We start from the raw sequence: 23,566 nt of genomic DNA, 5'->3' as shown, positions 1-23,566 counted from the left end.
AAAGTATACATATTAGGTTTCGCCGCGTCCGTAAGAACTTGTTCTATAAAAATATCACATGACCTAACCCCTCAGTTGAACACTGTAAAAAAAAACGGTGTAAAAAACATTTTTTGTCACCTTACATCACAAAAAGTGTAATAGCAAGCAATCAAAAAGTCATACACACCCCAAAATAGTACCAATCAAACTGTCATCTCATCCCGCAAAAATCATACCCTACCCAAGATAATCGCCCAAAAAATGAAAAAACTGTGTCTCTCAGACTATGGAGACACTAAAAAATGATTTTTTTAGTTTTAAAAAATGAAATCATTGTGTAAAACTTACATAAATAAAATTTTTTATATTTTAAGTATCGCCGCATCTGTAATAACCTGCTCTATAAAAATATCACATGACCTAACCCCTCAGGTAAATACCGTAAAAAAATTAAAACGGGGTAAAAAAGCCATTTTTTATCACCTTACATCACAAAAAGTGTAATAGCAAGCGATTAAAGTCATCCGCACCCCAAAATAGTGCCAATAAAACCGTCATCTCATCCCGAAAAAAATTAGCCCCTACACAAGACAGTCGCACAAGAAAATAAATTAAACTATGGCTTTCAGAATGTAGAGACACTAAAGAATCAATTTTTTTTTATGCTTTGTTATGTAAAACTGAAACAAACAACCCAAATAAGTAGTCGCGTCCATGACAACCTGTTCTTTAAAAATACCACATTCTCTAACCTGTCAGATGAATGTTGTAAATAACAAAAAATCCAAACGGTGCCAAAACAGCTATTTCTTGTTACCTTACCTAACAAAAAGTGTAATATAGAGCAACCAAAAATGTACCCTAAAATAGTGCCCACAAAACTGCCACCCTATCCCGTAGTTTCCAAAATGGTGTCACTTTTTTGGAGTATCTATTCTAGGGGTGCATCAGGGAGGATTCAAATGGACATGATGTCAAAAAACCAGTCCAGCAAAATCTGCCTTCCAAAAACCGCATGGCATTCTTTTCGTTCTGCGCCCTGCTGTGTGCCCGTACAGCAGTTTATGACCACATATGGGGTGTTTCTGTAAACTACAGAATCGGGGCCATAAATATTGAGTTTTGTTTGGCTGTTAACCCTTGTTTTGTAACTGGAAAAAATGGATTCAAATGGAAAATCTGCCAATTTTTTTTTTGAAATGTTATCTCTATTTACCATTAATTCTTGTGGAACACCTAAAGGGTTAACAAAGTTTGTAAAAATCAGTTTTGAATACCTCAAGGGGTGTAGTTTGTGGGTTTTAGAAATTTTCAGAAAAATTTCAAGGTTTGCTTCTAAACTTCTAAGCCTTCTAACATCCCCAAAAAATAAAATGACATTCACAAAATGATCCTAACATGAAGTAGACATATGGGGAATGTAAAGTAATAAATATTTTTGGAGGTATTACTATCTATTATAAAAGTAGAGAAATTGACATTTGGAAATTAGCAAATTTTTCAAAATTTTTGGTAAATTTGGAATTTTTTTTACTCAATTATACCACTGTCATGAAGTACAATACGTGACAAGAAAACAATCTCAGAATGGCCTGGATACGTAAAAGCGTTTTAAAGTTATCACTACATAAAGTGACACTGGTCAGATTTGCAAAAAATGGCCTGGTCCTTAAGGTGAAAATGAGCCGGTCCTCAAAGGGGTTAATCTGATTGCTTGCTATTGACAACTAGTCTTTTTCTTTTGCCCTAAGGCCTCATGCACACGACCGTTGTGTGCATCCGTGGCCGTTGTGCCGTTTTCCGTTTTTTTTCGCGGACCCATTGACTTTCAATGGGTCCGTGGAAAAATCGGAAAAAGCACCGTTTTGCAGCCGAGACCGTGATCCGTGTATCCTATCCGTCAAAAAAATATGACCTGTCCTATTTTTTTGACGGACAACGGTTCACGGACCCATTCAAGTCAATGGGTCCGTGAAAGAACACGGATGCACACAAGATTGGCATCCGTGTCCGTGACCCGTGGCCGTAGGTTGCTTTCATACAGACGGATCCGATTTATTACAATAGAGGGAGGGAGGGGGGGGGGCGATGGGGGGCGCACACTGTGCTACCAATGATTTATTACAATAGAGGGAGGGAGGGGGGGGGCCGCACTGGCCACCAATGATATTCAAACTGGGGGGGGGGGGGGGGTCTGCCCTCTGCTGCCTGGCAGCCCTGATCTCTTACAGGGGAATATGATAGTACAATTAACCCCTTCAGGTGCGGCACCTGAGGAGTTAATTGTGCTGATCACGGCCCCCTGTAAGAGATCGGGTGCTGCCAGGCAGCAGGGGGCAGTCATGTACACAGTTTGTAGTATATTTTAACCTGAAGCGTCCCCATCACCATGGGAACGCCTCTGTGTTAGAATATACTGTCGGATCTGAGTTTCACTATATAGCTCATATCCGACAGTATATTCTAACATAGAGGCGTTCCCATGGTGATGGGGACGCTTCAAGTAAAAATATACCATCGGATTGGAGAAAACTCCAATCCGATGGTATAAAAGAACTCCAGACTTTACATTGAAAGTCAATGGGGACGGATCCGTTTGAAATGGCACCATATTGTGTCAACGTCAAACGGATCCGTCCCCATTGACTTGCATTGTAATTCAGGACGGATCCGTTTGGCTCCGCACGGCCAGGCGGACACCAAAACGACTTTTTTTTCATGTCCGTGGATCCTCCAAAAATCAAGGAAGACCCACGGACGAAAAAACGATCACGGACCTACGGACCCCGTTTTTGCGGACCGTGAAAATAAACTGTCGTGTGCATGAGGCCTAACTCAGATACGTCTCCCATTGAATATTATCAGTTTTTCATACAACTATGTAGCCTGCGTCACATGTTACTGACTTTTTAACCATTCAGTTTCTCCATTCCACTAATAGCTACATGTTTTATGTATTCCAGACTGTTTTTTGTCGCTTCCAGGGAAGGACAACTCCCTGATTTTCTCTGCATGATCAACATCAATAGATATACTCCTGTCCCTGCCTTACTTTTTAATGTAAGAAATACTTTTATATATTTCTAAATAATAAGTTAAAGAATCCAGAGGCACAGTTTGATTCCTCCAGCAAATATGAAAAGATATCATTATTCTGATGGAAATTATCATGATGGTGTTATTTTCTATTGGACGCTTTCGCTTAATGGTACTTTAACACTGGCGTTATTCTTTTCCGGCATTGGGTTCAGTCCAAGGGGCTCAATACCAGAAAATAACTTATCAGTTTTATCCTAATGCATTCTGAATGGAGAGCAATCCGGATGTCTTCAGTTCCGTCTTTTTGACTGTTCAGGATGGAAATAATACCGCAGCATGGTTTCATCTCCGTCCAAAATTCTGGAACACTTGCCGGAATGCTGGATCCAGCATTTTTTTCTATTGACATGCATTAATGTTGGATCTGGCCAAGAGTGTCCCGGAAAAACGGATCCGGCATTGCGGTCTGTGCATGCTCAGACCACAAAAAATGTGATCCGTTTTTCTGGATGACACCTGAGAGACGGTTCTGGCATTTCAATGCATTTGTCATACGGATCAGGATCCTGATCCGTCTGACAAATGGCATCAGTTTGCATACGTTTTGACTGCCGTAATCCTCTGCCACAAGTGTGAAAGTACCCTAAAGAGAATGGCTTAAATTTTTGTTTCCTTGATTAGCTTCAAGTCTGTAAAAGAGAATTAGTGGAAAAGATTTGTTAAAATTAGAGGAGGGACGAATCCAATTTTTTTTCGAATCCTAAAAGGTTCTCGAATCTATTGAATCTTTCGTATCTCAAATCCTACGAATCCTGAACATAAGAATTGTGTGAACGGTGTAAGAAGCAAAGTAATCCAAACACTTATGGGGGGGATCTGTGGATGACACTGCTATGGGGAAATCTGTGGATGACACTGTTATGGGGGGATCTGTGGATGGCACTGTTATGGGGGGATCTGTGGATGGCAATGTTATGGGGGATCTCTGGATGGCACTGTTATGGGGGATCTCTGGATGGCACTGTTATGGGGAATCTCTGGATGGCACTGTTATGGGGAATCTCTGGATGGCACTGTGATGGGGAATCTGTGGATGACACATATATAGCATCTTATGCTATGTGCCATCCACAGATCCCCCCCCCCCATAACAGTGTCCCTGCAGTGTGAATGACCCCCAATACAGGGGCTGGGGGCCAGCATCTGGATTAGGAATGACAGCGGAGACTGGTGCAGTCCCTGTATTATAATCTTATGATCTAACCTGCATTGTTAAGATATAATAATCCATCTGTAATTCTTACATTACAACATTAAGTTCCATAGCAGAGAGGAGGGAGGAGGCAGGCCGGGAGGACGGGCAGGCGGCGCGTCATTAACTACGTCACGCGCCCATGCCGCCTGCTTCATTCATAAAGTGGGCGGCTCAGGCACGTGACGTAGTGAGTGATGCGCCGCCCGCCCGTCCTCCCGGCCTGCCTCCTCCCTCCTCTCTGCTACGGAACTTAATGTTGTAATGTAAGTAATACAGATGGATTATTATATCTTAACAATGCAGGTTAGATCATAAGAATATACTAGCTGGGCCGGTGCATTAGAATACAGGGACTGCACCGGTCCCGCTGTCATGGATTCGTCGGATTCAAATTTAGTAAATGAGGTCGGGATTCGAGTCCACGAATCCCTCGAATCCAACAAGATTTGAGGGATTCGTGGATTCGACGGATTCATCGTCCCACCTCTAGTTAAAACATGTGCACAGTTAAAGTGGAGCAGTTGCCCACAACAAGCAATCAGCTACCAGATCTCATTTTATCAGAGACCCTATTTTTAACCCATTCACTACATGTACAGAGCTGGAGCGAAGTGCAAACATGGTGCCCATTCGCATGTCCAGTGGGCGTCATGGCCAGTGGTTCTCCACTATTTCAAACAGCAGAGAAACATATAAACATGTACAGAAACTCTAAAAATACCAATAGCGCTAACTTTCTGTTCCTCTTGATTTAGCTGCGGTATCGCAGCAGAACTGCACAACTGCTGCACTAATGTAAGTGATGCACGATAATATTATTGATACCCGCTCTCCCTACACCCAGCATGCAAGCCCCCCTGCTAAAAAGGTGCCCGTGATGATTTTATCAGTCTAAAATACCTTGCTGACAACTTCAAATCCTCTGGGGTCCTTATTCCTTTAGTGTGCAGGTAGCAGCATATTGCAGGCAAAGGTTTAGTGCCTAGACATGGAAGTCGCGCCCTGGCTGATGGCGCAGCTCCGTCGGTGCACGGTCCATGTCTAGGCACCAAACCTTTGCCTGCAATAAGCCTCTACCTGCACACTAAAGAAATAAGGACCCCAGAGGATTTGAAGTTAGCAGCAAGGTATTTTAGACTGATCAAATCATCACGGGCACCTTATTATCAGGGGGGGGCTTGCATGCTTTATGGGTGCAGGGAGCTATTACAGCCCGCTGATCGTGCGGGTGCAGGAGCTGCGCCCGCCCGATCAGCTGCAGGAGACTGGATGTTCCCGTTAGCCGGACCCCTGCTGTATGCGCCAACATTGGTGTTTTCACTGATGCCTGCGCATTAACCCCTTCTATGCTGCGGTCAGCGCTGACCGCGACTTAGAAGAGGTTAGCTGCGGGTGAGGGAGCCCATCGGATTCCCGCGCTGCTGTGGCAGAGACCCGATGCCTTGCATGGCATCGGGACCTTCCTTCTACATGTGCCCAGGAGACCCAGCCTCAGGCTGGGTCTCCTAGGCAACCTGTTAGTGTATTACTCTGTTTAATAAACTAACAGGCAATGCATTACAATACAGATGTTTTGTAATGCATTGCAGAGGGGATAAGACCCCCAAAATTTGAAGTCAGAAATAAATAAAGTAAAAAAAAAAAAAGTTAAAAACAGTGTTATATCCTGCTGCTGGTGCCTTTGGAGAGGCATATAGGACACATGTGATATATTTATAGACAGTGATGGCCAGTTCGCCGTGTTCGCCAGCGAACACATGCGGGCTGCCATCTTAACTCACAAGTCCGGCGATGCACAGGTAAGCCCTTACCTGTGCCTGTGCGCGAGCCGGTTTTTAAACAAATGCGGTCACTGGGAGCAGGCAGTTCCAAGAACAGCCGCCGGGGGCCTTCATTGGGCTGTTCTCGGAACTGCCTGCTCCCGGTGACCGCATTTGTTTCAGACCGGCTCCCACCGCAGGCACAAATAAGGGCTTACCTGTGCATCGCCGGACTTGTGAGTTAAGATGGCAGCCCGCATGTGTTCGCTGGCGAACACGGCGAACTGGCCATCACTGTCTATAAATATATCACATGTGTCCCATATGCCTCTCCAAAGGCACCAGCAGCAGGATATCCGCCTCCAGGGACAGGAAACAACGTGGAGACCCAGAATTGAAAAGTCCCCTCCCCTTTACCTCTTCCAGTTGTTTCCGGTCCCCGGGAAAGGATGAAGACCATAGGACAGAGGAGGCATTTCTTTTTTTTCTCCCTATCCTTCTTTCTTATTACAAAGACGCTCAGCCTTTAGGTTTGCTATCCCCGATTTGCATCGGGAGGGCTGTAGCAGAGCGCAGGAGCAAGCGTAGTGTGCAGGCTCCCTACCTGTGCTTTTGATGTAAGTCCTGCGGTGCAGGCAATGCCGGGCTTTGCTGAGCAGTGGGTGCAGCGGGCAGGAGGATCAGGTCCCACATCTTGGAAAGGCCGGGGCCAGGCCTTTCCTTCTCTCAACGAGGTGACCGGGGCTTCCGGTGCATGGGGCTACATCACGTGGGTCATCACGTGACCCGGAATCCCGCAAATTGCACAGCGTGCAGGTTGAAAGATGGATTCTGGACAGTCAGCAGCGTGCATGCACCAGAGATGTCTAACACCCCTGAAGTGGATGTGGGTAAAAAGAGCTCTGACCCTCCTAGGGCCCTCAGCCCGGTAAGAGTGATTTTTTTCCTCCAATTTATGGCTTATGTGCTGTTTCTTTCAAATTTAATTAATGCACTGTATTATTATATCTCCTTTTACTATGTTGTTTCTACATATTGTTTCTCTGCTGCCATCTGCTGGCCGGAATTTGTATGCTGCACGCCTTGTTCCTTATCCATAAAGTTTTTCTCTGCTGGGCGTGGTTTTTGCAGCCTTGGTCTTGTCACTTCCTGTAGCCATTTTCAGTGCTGCACTCCTTGTGACTGGAGACACACATCTTGGCTTGGTAAGGCATCAGTTTTTGACCAGCAGTTGCCTCAGGAAAGACATCCACAAGACAGCATCTACACTGCTACTGCATCCCTGTATTGTATAACGTATGTTGCTGCTCCGGATCAAATAAACCCACGTTTGATTGCATCCTCATGTCTACGTCTGGATCCATCTAACCTGAGCATCTGCCGGTCCGGTCTGCTCCACTGCTTGGATACGAAGGTAGGACAGTCACAAGGTCATTATCAGTTACACCTTCATTCGCCTTCATGTGGGGACAGAACAGTCAAAAACTGCCTTAAAGCCTTATACCCCAGTAAATACCCGTCTCAAAGTCCAATGCCCGGCTACAGGTTCCCTCAGAGCCCAGCGCCACACTCAGGAACCTCCCCTGCAACAGGCCCACTCGCAGCAAATCTGCCCGGCAACAGTGCACGTCCCATAAACCCAAGGGGAAGCACGGCGTGTCCGCAGTAGATATACTCTCGCCTGGAAGTCCTCCACTACTCGCCAAGCCACTTTCTACATCCTATATTAACCCTTGCTCGCATGATATAGGAACTGTTCACGCACGCGGGGCCTCCCTCAAACCAAAACCCCGCAATTCACTCAAAACACTTTAGGAACCTTATCGGGGTGCCTTATCTGAGTCGCACAGCAATTTTCAGCCCCCAATTCGAAAGTTCATTTTCTTAAAGAGACAGCGCACCTTAAATCAAAATGGCCGAAAAGGACCTCGTACAGTTCCCCAGTGATGAAACAAAGGAAATTCAACCTGATACTGATCATTATGAAGAGCTGGAGGTAGAATCCACACTTCCAGCAGACCAAGTCACGCGACCAAGGCGCTCTCTCAAACCAACTATAAAGATCACGGAAAATTATCACACCAGGAAAGATGAGCTATGTGACAACCTGGAAGAGCTATGGGAAAGAGTTTCCTCCCTCATATCAGGACTTAAGTCCTCCTCAGGCGATGCCACCAGTTTAAAAGTTGCCGTCGGGCGGCTGAACTCAGCCCATGAAAGATATAAGAGACTGTCCACAAGGTATATAACCTTTCTAAAAGACTCTAATATTGAAGAAGCCCCGTCAGAATTGTGCAAGGCGGAATCAATAGACAGACAAAGAGACGCCATGGTGCTGGACGCTAAAGATAAAGTGGAACTCCGCATCTCTCATTTGCAAGAAACTAGATCACACAGATCGCATTCATCCAAACATTCCTCGCGGTCCTACAGATCATCATGCTCTAGAAGCTCCGCCCTGAGCGACAGATTACTAGAGGCCCGCATAAACGCAGAGCAATCCAAAGTGAGGCGTTCCTTCACCGAAAAAGAAGTCCTTGCGAGGGCAGAAGCACAAGCGGCGGCCAAGAGGGCTGAAGCGGAGGCAGAAGCCAAGAGGGCAGAAGCGGAGGCAGAAGCCAAGAGGGCAGAAGCGGCGGCCAAGAGGGCTGAAGCGGAGGCAGAAGCCAAGAGGGCAGAAGCAGAGGCGGTGGCCAAGAGGGCAGAAGCGGAGGCAGAAGCCAAGAGGGCAGAAGCAGAGGCTCGAATAAAGATCCTTGAATCAGAGAGAGAGGAGGAAGTCGCATTAGCAAAAGTAAGACTTCTTGAGCAAGCATTGAGCCAAGGCCTTGATTCAGTCTGTTTACCACCAGAGGAGATAGACGATCCAGTTGATCGCACCAGCGACTATGTACTGAAACAGTTATCTGCACCACCCCCAGTGTGCAGTACTGTCCAAGCCAATAACACTGAAACCTCCAAGCCAGCTCTACCTGCAGTGCCAGTGACACCCACAGCACCCGAGCAATCCAATAACAGTCGCCCAGATGTGCCCTCTCAAGGACAGCTATTACAGCAAGATGGCTACCAGGTGTTTCCTTGCTTACCTCCACAGCTCAAGCAGCAGTCATCAGAATCTACAGAGGCTAGACCACAGCTCAACCCTGCAGCAACATCATTCTACCCGGAAGCATCTCACCCTTTCACGCCATGCAGCCCATACGCCCCAGGGGCATCACAAGTTGTCAGTGGCAACAAGCAGTGAGAGATCAGATATGTCTGAGTTTGCCAGGTTTATGGTGAGCAGAGAGCTAATTAACACCAGTCTCTCAAAATTTGATGACCGTGCAGAGAGCTACAGAGCCTGGAAGGCAACCTTCAAAGCCGCCATCGCCAACCTCAACCTAACCGCAGAGCAGGAGCTCGACCTCTTGATCAACTGGCTGGGCCCAGGCTCCACAAATCGCATCAAGAGCCTTAGAACTGTCTATGTGGGACAAGCAGAAGCAGGTCTCGCTGCAGCCTGGCAAAGACTCGAACGCACCTTTGGCAGTGCAGAAGCAATAGAGAAGGCACTATTCAGGAGACTGCAGAACGTTCCCAAGATCAGTCTCAAGGATGTCCACAAGCTTCAGGATTTAAGTGATTTGCTCATGGAACTGGAGCTCGCCAAAAGAGATCCTCGTCTGTCCGGGCTGTGCTACCTGGATACTGCCCATGGGGTGAACCCAATTGTCGTGAAGCTACCATACAGCCTGCAAGAGAAGTGGGCGGCATCCGTCTCAAGGTACAAAAGAGTGCATGACGTCACCTTTCCCCCATTTATTCATTTCTGTAGGTTCATCGATGAACAGTCCCAGATGAGGAACGACCCCAGCCTCGACTTCCTGGAGTTCAATACTACAGCTTCAGTGACACCATCATCAAGGTATGAAAGTATTGTGCATAAACACAGAGACTTTAAGAGCAGCGTGAATGTTAGGAAGACTAACCTACCATCATCTGCAGTACCCACTGGTAAACAGTACACTACCTCATCAGGAGAAAAGGCCTTCAATCGTGAATGCCCCATTCATAAAAAACCACACTCACTAAACAAATGCAGAGGATTTAGATCCAAAACCATACAGGAGCGCAAGAAAGTCCTCACCGAGCTTGGGGTATGTTTCAGGTGCTGCGCTTCATTGGAGCACATAGCTAAGGACTGTAAATCCATTATCAAGTGTGAGGAGTGTCATAGTGAAAGACACGCCTCAGCTATGCACCCAACTCCACTTACAAGGGATTCACCGGCTGCTGTCACCACCAGTCCCGCTCCAAGTCATGGCGGGGAGCCCCAAAATAACGCTAACACAGCCACTGCTGTTTCCTGCTCATGCTTGGACGTATGTGGGGAGGGCCAGAGTGAGAAATGTTGTGCCCGCATATGCCTTATCAAGGTCTACCCGGAGGGGCTACCAGAAAAGGCAGTAAAAATGTATGCCATCATTGACGACCAAAGTAACCGCTCCCTAGCAGGACCTAAATTCTTTGAAGCCTTTGGAATAAAGGGACCGTCAGAACCCTACATCTTAAACACCTGCTCGGGTCGCATAGAGACTAGCGGCAGGAGGGCACAAGGATTCATCGCTTGTTCCGTCAGTTGGAATACAGAAATACCTCTACCGACGCTGATCGAATGCGATCAAATACCCAACCATAGGGATGAGATTCCTACCCCGGAAGCTGCATTTCACCAACCACACCTAAGGCACCTAGCCAATGTTATCCCACCTATGGACAACAACGCCGAGATTCTACTCCTGCTTGGCAGAGACAATCTAAGGGTACACAAGGTGCGTCAACAGTGTAATGGTCCCGACTATGCACCATACGCCCAGAGACTGGACTTGGGATGGGTAGTCATAGGAAATGTATGCTTGGATCAACAAAGAGTCCACTCTTTCAAAACGTACGTGCGTGGAGATGGACGCACAACTTGCATTAAGCCTTGCCCTCATCACTACGAGGTGAAAGAGAAGCCTCCAGACCTCATACAACCACCTGACGACATTCCTCCCTTCTTTGCCGACAACTTGGGAAGATTAGTCTTTCACACAAGCAAGGACGATGATAAAGTAGCTTTGTCAGTAGAAGACAGAGAATTTATCAAGATAATGGACAATGAGTTCCTTAAAGACGAAACCAATCACTGGGTTTCTCCATTACCCTTCCGAGCTACCAGGGTGAGACTCCCGAACAATAGGGAACAAGCTCTGTCTAGATTTAACTCTCTTCAGCGTACCATGAACAGTAAGCCTGAGATGAGAGAACACATTGTTGCCTTTATCGACAAAATATTCCGCAACAACCATGCAGAACCAGCTCCGCCCTTAGGGAAGAATGACGAGTGCTGGTACTTGCCTTCATTTGGAGTGTATCACCCACGGAAACCTAATCAAATTAGGGTTGTTTTCGACTCAAGAGCCGAACACCAAGGCAGGCAAATCACTGAGGGCAAATTACGGTCTGCAGGCCTTTGGATTATAGGTATGAAAAAACGTGTGGCCCAAGTACTGCATCAGTGTGTGCACTGTCGTAAAGCAAGAGGAAAACAACTACACCAACAAATGGCCGACTTGCCTGCAGATAGACTATGTACAGAGCCGCCTTTCACCTATGTTGGCCTAGATGTCTTTGGGCCATGGATGGTATCCGCACGCAGGACCCGCGGCGGTCACGCAAACAGTAAGCGTTGGGCCGTACTATTTACTTGCATGAGTGTGCGAGCAGTTCACATAGAGGTGATAGAATCTATGGACACATCCAGCCTTATTAATGCCTTAAGACGGTTCTTCGCAATCAGAGGACCAGTAAAACAGTTGAGGTCTGACCAGGGAAGCAACTTCATCGGAGCCTGTAGAGAACTTAACATCGACACCAAGTCCATTCAAGATCAGTTGGCGGAAAAGGGTTGCACCTGGATTTTCAACCCTCCTCACAGTTCCCACATGGGGGGCTCTTGGGAGAGAATGATCGGCATCTCACGCAACATCTTAAATTCTATGTTGATGGATGTAAACTCGTCTAGACTCACACATGAGACTCTAGTTACTCTTCTCGCTGAAGTTTCAGCCATTATCAATTCAAGACCCCTTGTGCCAGTGTCTATGGATCCTGAGACACCAGCCATTCTGACTCCGGCTATTCTACTTACCCAAAAAACTGAGAGTACGCTTATTCCTAGTGGAGAATTCACTCATGCGAACATCTATCAAAAACACTGGAAACGTGTACAATATCTAGCAGATTACTTCTGGAACAGGTGGCGAAAGGAGTACCTCAGTGTTCTTCAAGGAAGAAGAAAATGGCAACACCACAAACCAAACTTGAAGGAAGGAGACCTTGTATTGATGAAAGAGCAACAAACCGAAAGGATTGACTGGCCTATCGGACTAATTTCAAAGGTTTTCCCTAGCAAGGATGGTAAGGTCCGGAAGGTGGAGTTGAAGATCTTCAGGAAAGGCGAGCTTAAAACGTTCTCAAGACCAATCAATGAACTCATTTTGATACTACCCATCGAGAACGTCCCTGACGGGTGAACAGGACTGTATTTAGCTTCGCAGATCTTCTCCATTCCAATTTGGAAAACTGGACTAATCTATGTTTGCGTTCTAACATGTTTCCTTTTACAGGTTGTTTTATATTTTATGGACATTCGTCATAGTGAAATCCCCAAAGTGAATTTCAGACGGGGAGTGTGCTGTTTCTTTCAAATTTAATTAATGCACTGTATTATTATATCTCCTTTTACTATGTTGTTTCTACATATTGTTTCTCTGCTGCCATCTGCTGGCCGGAATTTGTATGCTGCACGCCTTGTTCCTTATCCATAAAGTTTTTCTCTGCTGGGCGTGTTTTTTGCAGCCTTGGTCTTGTCACTTCCTGTAGCCATTTTCAGTGCTGCACTCCTTGTGACTGGAGACACACATCTTGGCTTGGTAAGGCATCAGTTTTTGACCAGCAGTTGCCTCAGCAGTTAGCCTCAGGAAAGACATCCACAAGACAGCATCTACACTGCTACTGCATCCCTGTATTGTATAACGTATGTTGCTGCTCCGGATCAAATAAACCCACGTTTGATTGCATCCTCATGTCTACGTCTGGATCCATCTAACCTGAGCATCTGCCGGTCCGGTCTGCTCCACTGCTTGGATACGAAGGTAGGACAGTCACAAGGTCATTATCAGTTACACCTTCATTCGCCTTCATGTGGGGACAGAACAGCTTAAATGGGTGCTGGGTGATTGTGCGGATAGCCTTTATATACAGTTGCAAGAAAAAGTATGTGAACCCTTTGGAATTATATGGATTTCTGCACAAATTGGTCATAAAATGGATTTCATGGGAGGACACCACAGAGGAAGTCACTGCTGTCCCAAAAAAACATTGCTGCACGTTTACAGTTTGCACAAGAGCACCTGGATGTTCCACAGCAGTACTGGCAAAATATTCTGTGGACAGATTAAACCAAAGCTGAGTTGTTTGGAAGAAACAGACAACACTATGTGTGGAGAAAAAGAGGCACAGCACACCAACATCAAAACCTCATCCCAACTGTGAAGTATGGTGGTGGGGACATCATGGTTTGGGGCTGCTTTGCTGTGTCAGGGCCTGGACGGATTGCTATCATCGAAGGAAAAATGAATTCCCAAGTTTATCAAGACATTTTGCAGGAGAACTTAAAGGGCTTCTGTCACCCCACTAAAGTAATTTTTTTTGGGGGGGCTAGTTGAATTCCTTATACTGCGATATATGAAAATATAATGGTGTTACTTACTTTCCTTCAGCAGTTTCTTATAAAAACGAACTTTTATAATATGTAAATTAGGTCTCTACCAGCAAGTAGGGCGTCTACTTGCTGGTAGCCGCCGCAAAAAACCGCCCCCTTGTCGTGTTGATTGACAGGGCCAGCCGCGATCTCCTCCTCCGGCCGGCCCTGTCAGCATTTCAAAAATCGCGTTCATTTGGTGCAGGCGCTCTGAGATGCGGAGGCTCGCCTCCTCAGAACTCCCTCAGTGCACCTGCGCCGATGACATCACCGAAAGAGAAGACGTCATCGGCGCAGGCGCACTGAGGGAGTGCTGAGGAGGCGAGTCTCCTCATCTCAGAGCGCCTGCGCCGAATGAATACAGGCGTGCAATTTTTGAAATGCTGACAGGGCCGGCCGGAGGAGGAGATCGCGGCTGGCCCTGTCAATCAACACGACGAGGGGGAGGTTTTTGCAGCGGCTACCAGCAAGTAGACGCCCTACTTGCTGGTAGAGACCTAATTTACATATTATAAAAGTTAGTTTTTATAAGAAACTGCTAAGGGAAAGTAAGTAACACCATTATATTTTCATATATCACAGTATAAGGAATTTAACTATCCCAAAAAAAATGACTTTAGTGGGGTGACAGAAGCCCTTTAAGGCCATCTGTCCACCAGCTGAAGCTCAACAGAAGATGGGTGTTGCAACAGGACAACGACCCAAAGCATAGAAGTAAATCAACAACAGAATGGCTTAAACACTAGAAAATACGCCTTCTGGAGTGGCCCAGTCAGAGTCCTGGCATGACCTCAAGAAAGCAATTCACACCAGACATCCCAAGAATATTGCTGAACTGAAACAGTTCTGTAAAGAGGAATGGTTAAGAATTACTCCTGACCGTTGTGCATGTCTGATCTGCAACTACAGGAAACGTTTGGTTGAAGTTATTGCTGCCAAATGAGGTTCAACCAGTTATTAAATTCAAGGGTTCACATACTTTTTCCACCTGCACTGTGAATGTTTACATGGTGTGTTCAATAAAAACATGGTAACATTTAATTCTTTGTGTCTTATTAGTTTAAGCAGACTGGTATTGTCTATTGTTGTGACTTAGATGAAGATCAGATCACATGTTATGACCAATTTGTGCAGAAATCTATATCATTCCAAAGGGTTCACATACTTAATCTTGCAACTGTATGTGTATCTTACCTTGGGGTTTTTTCAGTCACACTTTACTCTTGGTGGTGGTTCTGGCCCAGACTCAGTAAATACCTCTTTTATTAAATCCCTCAGTTTTTTAGGGCAATCCTGCTGGGAAGTCCTCAGAACCATTACTAAAGAGTAAAACATGTGCCCTGTGCAAGAAGTTACTATCTTCTTCTTACAAAAAGCAAATCTGTGTCAGATGTACGGAAAAAGAAGTCTCTGAGGAGAGCCCATCCTTTATAGAAAACCTAAGAACACTCATAAAGGAAGAAGTTAGCTCTGAGACAGACACTAAGCTATCAGACCTTGCTCAGAGACCCTCCTCCTCTAGATCTGATCCTCAGTCTACTTTAGAGAAGAACTTAGAGCTGGACGAAGGAAAATTGTCTGACGACTCAATCAATTTCTTCAGAAGATGATTCGGGTTAACCGCTATGTTCAGTAGATGATACAGATTGTCACACACACACAGTGGGTTTTGGAAATTCTCTTAAAAATTCTAAGAATTGTTTCTAAAATTCTAAGCCTTCTAACGTCCTGAAAAAATTAAATGACATTTACTAAATGATGCCAACATAAAGTAGACATATGGGGAATGTTAAGTAATACATATTTTATGAGGTATCACTTTCTGTTTTAAAAGCAGAGAAATTGAAATTTAGAAAATTGGGAATTTTTCAAAATTTGGGGTAAATTTGGGATTTTTTTTATAAATAAAGGTGAACTATATTGACTCAAATTTATGACTATCATGAAGTACAATGTATCACGAGAAAACAGTCTCAGAATGGACAGTCTCAGAATGGCTTGGATAAATAAAAGTGTTCCAAAGTTATTACCACATAAAGTGACACGTCAGATTTGCAAAAAATGGCCTGGGGAGGAAAGTGAAAACTGCCCCGGGGTAGAAAGATTTAAATTTATTTTTACACTATTTAGACATAAAAAAAATCTACACATATGTGGAGGAATTGCTCTACTTTTCCAATTCTATCCCATTTTGATTTTTTTCCCCGCTTCCCACTACATTGTATGCCATATTAAATGGTGGCATTAGAAAGTAAAACTTGTCTTGCAAAAATAAGCCCTCATACAGCTATGTGAACGGAAAATATAAAAGTTATGGCTCAAGGAAGATAGGGAAGAAAAATTTAAATGCAAAAATGAAAAAAACTCCAGTATCCTAAGGGTTAGGACTCTTTCACACTGGCGTGTGCGGCCCATTGCCGTTCCGTGGGCATTCCGCATCACGGATGCGGACCCATTTACTTGAATGGGTCCGCAAATCCAGAGATGCGGAATGGTGCGGAACGGAACCCTACAGAAGCACTACGGAGTGCTTCCGTGGGGTTTCGTCCCGTACTTCCGTTCCGCAAAAAGTTAGAACATGTCCTATCTTTTTGCGAACGGCCGGATCGGGGACCCATTCAAGTGAATGGGTCCGCGATCCGCTGCGGCTGCCCCACGGCAGTGTGAAAGAGGCCTTAAAGAAAATACTTGGTGGTTATGGACAATTGCTTCATTTTTCCTTTGCTCTAATTTTGCTTACTCTTGTCCTAATAATTCCCTTTTCCTCTGTAGATCACTACAGGCCTTATTTCGTCTAATGCTCCAAATGAATGAATCTCTAAAATTCTTACTGAAGTGAGGAAGAAGGGACTCATACAGTTAATTTTGGGTGCAGGTTCATAGTTTTCTCTAGGGCTAGGGCTACACAATGACATGTGTCGCGTGACAATGGCTGGAATTTTTGCCACGATCGTGTCGCAGTATGTCGCAGTGCAACACCATAGACTATCATTATAAAAATTGTTGCGCGACATTAGTGTGACAAAACCTTGCGCGACACTTGTCGTCGTGTAGCCCTAGCCTTATATAATAAAAAAAATTAAAGCCAGTCATTATCATTAGACACTTCACATTGCAACAAATCCTAACCTATCAAAATTAGAGCTCTTGCACACTGCCATAAGTTTGCAAAAGACGGATCCTGGCTGAGTGCATGCTGCCATTTTTTTTTACTCCTGCAGAAATGCCCTATCCTTGTCCTCAAAATGCGGGGCCACGGAACGGACTTGAGGAGGTGAACAGCATACTGTGTGCTGTCTGCATTTTTTACGGCCCCATTGAGATAAATAGGTCCGCATCCGATCCACAAAAAACTCAGACCAAAACTACGGCCTTGTGCATGAGCCCTTACACGGTTGATTTTATATGTACAAACCGGATTCCAAAAAAGTTGGGACACTAAACAAATTGTGAATAAAAACTGAATGCAATGATGTGGAGATGGCAAATGTCAATATTTTATTTGTAATAGAACGTAGATGACAGATCAAACGTTTAATCCGAGTAAATGTATCATTTTAAAGGAAAAATACGTTGATTCAAATTTTCACGGTGTCAACAAATCCCAAAAAAGTTGGGACAAGTAGCAATAAGAGGCTGGAAAAAGTAAATTTGAGCATAACGAAGAGCTGGAAGACCAATTAACACTAATTAGGTCAATTGGCAACATGATTGGGTATAAAAAGAGCTTCTCAGAGTGGCAGTGTCTCTCAGAAGCCAAGATGGGTAGAGGATCACCAATTCCCACAATGTTGCGCAGAAAGATATCAGAAAGGTGTTACCTAGCGAAAAATTGCAAAGACTTTGCATCTATCATCATCAACTGTGCATAACATCATCCGAAGATTCAGAGAATCTGGAACAATCTCTGTGCGTAAGGGTCAAGGCCGTAAAACCATACTGGATGCCCGTGATCTACGGGCCCTTAAACGACACTGCACCACAAACAGGAATGCTACTATAAAGGAAATCACAGAATGGGCTCAGGAATACTTCCAGAAACCATTGTCAGTGAACACAATCCACCGTGCCATCCACCGTTGCCAGCTGAAACTCTACAGTGCAAAGAAGAAGCAATTTCTAAGCAAGATCCACAAGCTCAGGCGTTTTCACTGGGCCAGGGATCATTTAAAATGGAGTGTGGCAAAATGGAAGACTGTTCTGTGGTCAGACGAGTCACGATTCAAAGTTCTTTTTGGAAATCTGGGACGCCATGTCATCCGGACCAAAGAGGACAAGGACAACCCAAGCTGTTATCAACGCTCAGTTCAGAAACCTGCATCTCTGATGGTATGGGGTTGCATGAGTGCGTGTGGCATGGGCAGCTTGCATGTCTGGAAAGGCACCATCAATGCAGAAAAATATATTCAGGTTCTAGAACAACATATGCTCCCATCCAGACGTCATCTCTTTCAGGGAAGATCCTGCATTTTTCAACAAGATAATGCCAGACCACATTCTGCATCAATCACAACATCATGGCTGCGTAGGAGAAGGATCCGGGTACTGAAATGGCCAGTCTGCAGTCCAGATCTTTCACCTATAGAGAACATTTGGTGCATCATAAAGAGGAAGGTGCAACAAAGAAGGCCCAAGACGATTGAACAGTTAGAGGCCTGTATTAGACAAGAATGGGAGAGCATTCCTATTTCTAAACTTGAGAAACTGGTCTCCTCGGTCCCCAGACGTCTGTTCAGTGTTGTAAGAAGAAGGGGAGATGCCACACAGTGGTGAAAATGGCCTTGTCCCAACTTTTTGGGGATTTGTTGACACCATGAAATTCTGATTCAACATATTTTTCCCTTAAAATGGTACATTTTCTCAGTTTAAACTTTTGTTCCGTGATTTATGTTCTATTCTGAATAAAATATTAGAAGTTGGCACATCCACATCATTGCATTCAGTTTTTATTCACGATTTGTATAGTGTCCCAACTTTTTTGGAATCCAGTTTGTACAAAATGTATCAATGTATGAATATATTTAGTCATATAAGGCTACTTTCACACTAGCGTTCGGGTTTCCGTTCGTGAGCTCCGTTTGAAGGAGCTCACGAGCGGACCCGAACGCAGCCGTCCAGCCCTGATGCAGTCTGAATGGAGGCGGATCCGCTCAGACTGCATCAGTCTGGCGGCGTTCAGCCTCCGCTCCGCTCGCCTCCGCACGGACAGGCGGACAGCTGAACGCTGCTTGCAGCGTTCGGGTGTCCGCCTGGCCGTTCGGAGGCGTGCGGATCCGTCCAGACTTTCAATGTAAGTCAATGGGGACGGATCCGTTTGAAGATGCCACAATGTGGCTCAATCTTCAAGCGGATCCGTCCCCCATTGACTTTACATTGAAAGTCTGGACGGATCCGTACTAGGCTATTTTCACACTTAGCTTTTTTTTGCTAAAATAATGCAGACGGATCCGTACTGAACGGAGCCTCCGTCTGCATTATTATGATCGGATCCGTTCAGAACGGATCCGATCGAACGCTAGCCGAACGCTAGTGTGAAAGTAGCCTAAGCAGGTTAGACTGAGTTGATACTTCAGTTATTGGTCGGTTATTTCCATCAGTTATTGTGAGCCAAAGCTAGGTGCAGATCTTCCCATTAGGCCTCATGCACACGGTCGTTGCCCAGTCATTCTGTGCATTGGGGGCCGCAATTTTCGGTCCCCAACGCACTGACGCCATCTGTGCAGTTGCCGCAGTCGGATCCAGACCCATTCAACTTGAATGGGTCTATGATCCGCCCACACTGCAAAAAAATAGAACGTTGCGGAGGCTCGAAGAGAAAACCCTGCACCTTCCGGATTGCGGACCCATTCAAGTGAATGCACACATTTCCGGTGCCCGTATATTGTGGACCCGCTGTTTGTGGGCCACAATACAGGCACAGCCGGGCTTCAGACATGTGCATGACACTTAACACTTTATTTCTGAGTAGACTTCACTACGGGTTTTGGCTCATAATAACTGATGGAAATAACTGACCAAATAACTGCCTTAATTAAAACGGATTTGGGCCTAGAAAATCCTTTGCAATTTACTTATTTCCTCTGCTAAATGTATATATTTTTTGCATCATCAGGGATTGATGGCCATTGTGTTCCTTTGCGTGGATGATGTCTTTCAGCTCATTGATTACTTCAGCTTTTCTTACTGGTTATTTATTGGCCTATCAGTGGCTGGTCAAATTTATTTAAGGGTCAAAAGACCAGACTTGCCAAGACCTGTGAAGGTACTTATCTAATATATATTTTTTATATTGTAGAATTATACCTTTGTTATATATCAAATTGCATTTTCTCTTACTGAAATTGTGGATTGGATAGAAGTTATCTCCATGCCATTTTTGTGAGATCAAGTGAGAGTGAAGTAAATACCCGTATATATCTGTCCTTCATGAGACAATTGAAATTTCAGTATGTGACAGGAAGTAGAAATGTGGTATCTAAAATTCCTATATATTTTTTTCATAGCTGAGCTTGTTCTTCCCAGTGCTGTACTGCATCTGCAGTGTATGTCTGGTAGTGGTTCCTCTCTACAGTGATCCCATTGATTCTTTGGTTGGAATTGCTGTTGTTGTTTCGGGGGCTCCTGTATACTACATCTGTCTTCATCTTCCTTCAGAAAAACAACCAGCATTTGTGAAGAAATTCTTAGGTAAGTAGTGATTACAAGTACCACTAAAGTCATGTCTGATGTGGCAATTACACTCATTCTGGATACAGTTGATCCTTTCCATTTTAATGCCAACTTCATGTGGATGAACTGGGAAGGAAGGATTATGAACAATTGTGAAATAAGTTATTACTTAGTCCAGTGGAAGCTGTATAAATGTGTCTTCAGTAAGCTACCCCTAGTGGAGACCACAGGCATACTGAGTTTTATCATTCAGCAGAAGATTTGGAGCTTGGTAACAACCAACTCCTGTGGGCCACAGCTGCACATTTCTTCTGTAGAGCACAAGAGCTCTTTATACATATTAAATTATAACATTGCAAAAAACCACCACCATTTACAGCAAGAAGAGGTTGGCCCATCTCAGCCAGAAACGGGGAGTTACAGAAAGAGTGAAGTGCCAGCTGCTCGGCCATTTCCATAATTTCACCTCCCCTGGCTGGCATTTACTGGGGCTATTCCCATCTCTGCCATAAAAGGTTGAGCTTGGACAAACCCTTTAAGACCTTTTGCATGAGGTTCCCACTAAACTTCCTCAAGGACAAAGCTAGTTTGGACCTTAAATGGTCAGTGACAGGAGGCTGCTGCACAATAGTTCCTATGGAAAGCCTGCCTGTGGCAAGGCTCCATAGGAGCACAATAATATTCTCAGAGACTCCAATGTTAATGCATTGGAGTCCATGAGAGAAGCAATCTAATGATTGCTTGTTTTAGTTTTCTAGGGGAACTTTTAAAAAGTGTATAAAAAAAGTTTTTGAAAATACAAAAAAAATTCTTAAAGTTCAAATCACCCCCTTTCCCCAAAATTTTAATAAAAGTACATAAGTACATAAACAAACAATTAAAAAAATAAACATCATGAGTATCGCCGCGTGACAAAACTATTAAAATATAAAAATATTCCATATGGCAAATGGTGAAACAAAAAAGGCCGAAAAGGCCGATTTGCGGTTTTTGCGGCCGCTTCACCACCCACAAAAAAATTCATAAAAAATTATCAAAAAGTCATACACATCCCAAAATGGTATCAATGAAAAGTACAGATTGCCCCGCAAAAAATTAGCCCTCACCTAGCTCCGTACACAGAAGAATAAAAAACTTATGGGTTGTACTAACCAGGAGAAAAAAAGTAACATGTCATTTTTACTGCATAGGGAACTCTGTAAAAACAAAAACCATAAAGCTGCCACAGAATTGTGTTTTTTCTATATTTCCACCTCATTTGGAATTTTTTTCCCAATTTTCACTACATTGTTTGCAACTGTAAATGGTGTCATTAGAAAACAACTTGTCCCGCAAAGAAAAAAAACCTCATACAGCTATGTGATTGCAAAAATAAAAAAAGTTATGGCTTTGGGAAGGCTGGGATTAAAAAATGAAAATGAAAAAATGTAAAATGTATCAATTATTAAAGGGTTAAAATGTACCTGAGTTAAAAAAAAAAAAAAAAATCACTCTTTGTACAATCATAACTGTGAAGCAATAGGCCTTTTTTGGGCTTCCCTTATGTCTTTTGCAGCCTAATTATTCTCCTCTCCACCTGCACAGCTAGATGCATTTCTCTCAGAAGCAGGGGGCATCTCCCTTCAGTGGAATCTGCCGGCACTGTACTGCTGTGATGCATTTTCTCTTACTTCCCACTATGTTTGTTTCTAGCTCTGGAGCTCACAGAACACTTGCAGAAAGGCAGGACGCTCCTGTTATCTTCAGAAGCAGTTGTTTTATCAGGCTCAGGATTTCAGCTAGCTCTGACATGCCCCCATATCCTGTGAGGCGTCTTCTGTCTCTGTTACTAGGCACAGATCTTGACTGACTACAGGCACTGGACTGCATATTAGGTAGAAGCAAGACCCCTAGTGGCAATGACTTTAAAGCTTTTTTTTTTCAGGTGGATGCAGGCATTATTTTTAAATAAATGATTTACACCATTCTCTACTAAATGAAATTGTATGAAAGTACAGTGACTCTTTAAGATTACTGATCAACTGATTTACTTACAGGTATAATTTCCCTGTATATACAGAAGCTATGCATGTGCTGCCCTGCCGAATCTGTAGATAAGTTGGAATAAAAAGCTCCTGCAAACGTCACAAGACAACGTGTACAACCTGTAGTGTTTAAGGAGGAGTCCAGACTAAAGTGACACACTATGTATTTTAGGCCTAATTCACACAGCGCCAACTCAGGTCCTGCACTGTATTTTATAAATAATACAATGAATGTATTTATACATTTTTATTATTTATTGTCAATAAAATTACATTTGTCATCTGTCACAATATAGGCCATCCTGTAGGCAGCGTAAATTTAGACAGTCTAGATATGCGCCAAATCTTTCACAGTGGCTCTTGATGGATAATAAATTTGGTGCATGTTTGAACAGTTTTGTCTAACTGATTTACTTACCTTGCTATAAAATTTTATGCCAAAAATTCGACACATTTTTGGACAATTTGCAGCATCATAGAGCACACCCCTTTACTGCTAAGTCATGCCTTCTTGGCAAACTAATTGCAGTGGATTTATCTAAACTCCATCCACCAAACTGCACCAAAGTTTTGAACAGTCACATGTGGCACACAGTTTTTATTTCTGAAATTAGAAAAAAATCTCTATTCTCCTCCCCATTTTTATTAGTCTGTTAAGATATTAAGATGATCACAACATTGACATACAGAGGAATCTGCAATATACCAATTGCAGTACTAATGAAATCTGTATTGTTTGTTTAGTACATAATAAAGTACTTTTCTACCTTTTTACTTCTCTTTTCATGTGCATGTATCTACAGTATTGTGTATTATGTTCACCATCTGCTGTTCCTAAAGATGAACTGAGAAAACAATATACTGGAATTGTTTTTAATACTTTGATCCAGAATGTCAAATTAGATTTTTTTTTCTATATTTTACCAAAGTAATAAGGGGCTAGGTGAGATAGTAAAAAAAACAATCCAGGGCCACCTCTTTGTCATCTCCCTAGACAGCACCCAGTGACATTGTTTGGCTGCACTGGTGACATTTCATACCCTGCTGC

The 23,566-nt window shown here is 44.0% G+C and overlaps 1 protein-coding gene across 2 annotated transcripts in view; it reads left to right on the top strand.

Annotated features, from left to right (window-relative positions):
* Nucleotides 1-23,289, top strand: part of LOC122938777 (Y+L amino acid transporter 2-like) — a 67,644-nt gene extending 44,355 nt beyond the window's left edge. For both annotated transcript variants that reach the window (XM_044294540.1, XM_044294541.1), the window contains exons 7-10: nucleotides 2,946-3,042; nucleotides 19,938-20,087; nucleotides 20,329-20,512; nucleotides 22,531-23,289. In XM_044294540.1, coding sequence (XP_044150475.1) covers nucleotides 2,946-3,042; nucleotides 19,938-20,087; nucleotides 20,329-20,512; nucleotides 22,531-22,601 — 502 coding nt within the window. In that variant the 3' untranslated portion in view covers nucleotides 22,602-23,289. The remainder of the gene's footprint in view (nucleotides 1-2,945; nucleotides 3,043-19,937; nucleotides 20,088-20,328; nucleotides 20,513-22,530) is intronic.
* Nucleotides 23,290-23,566: the final 277 nt, after the last annotated feature.

This window comes from Bufo gargarizans, chromosome 5 (assembly GCF_014858855.1).
Source record: "Bufo gargarizans isolate SCDJY-AF-19 chromosome 5, ASM1485885v1, whole genome shotgun sequence".
Classification (NCBI taxonomy): Eukaryota; Metazoa; Chordata; class Amphibia; order Anura; family Bufonidae; genus Bufo; species Bufo gargarizans.
Note: the sequence above shows the minus strand (reverse complement) of the source record. Positions and strands in the feature narration are given on the sequence as shown.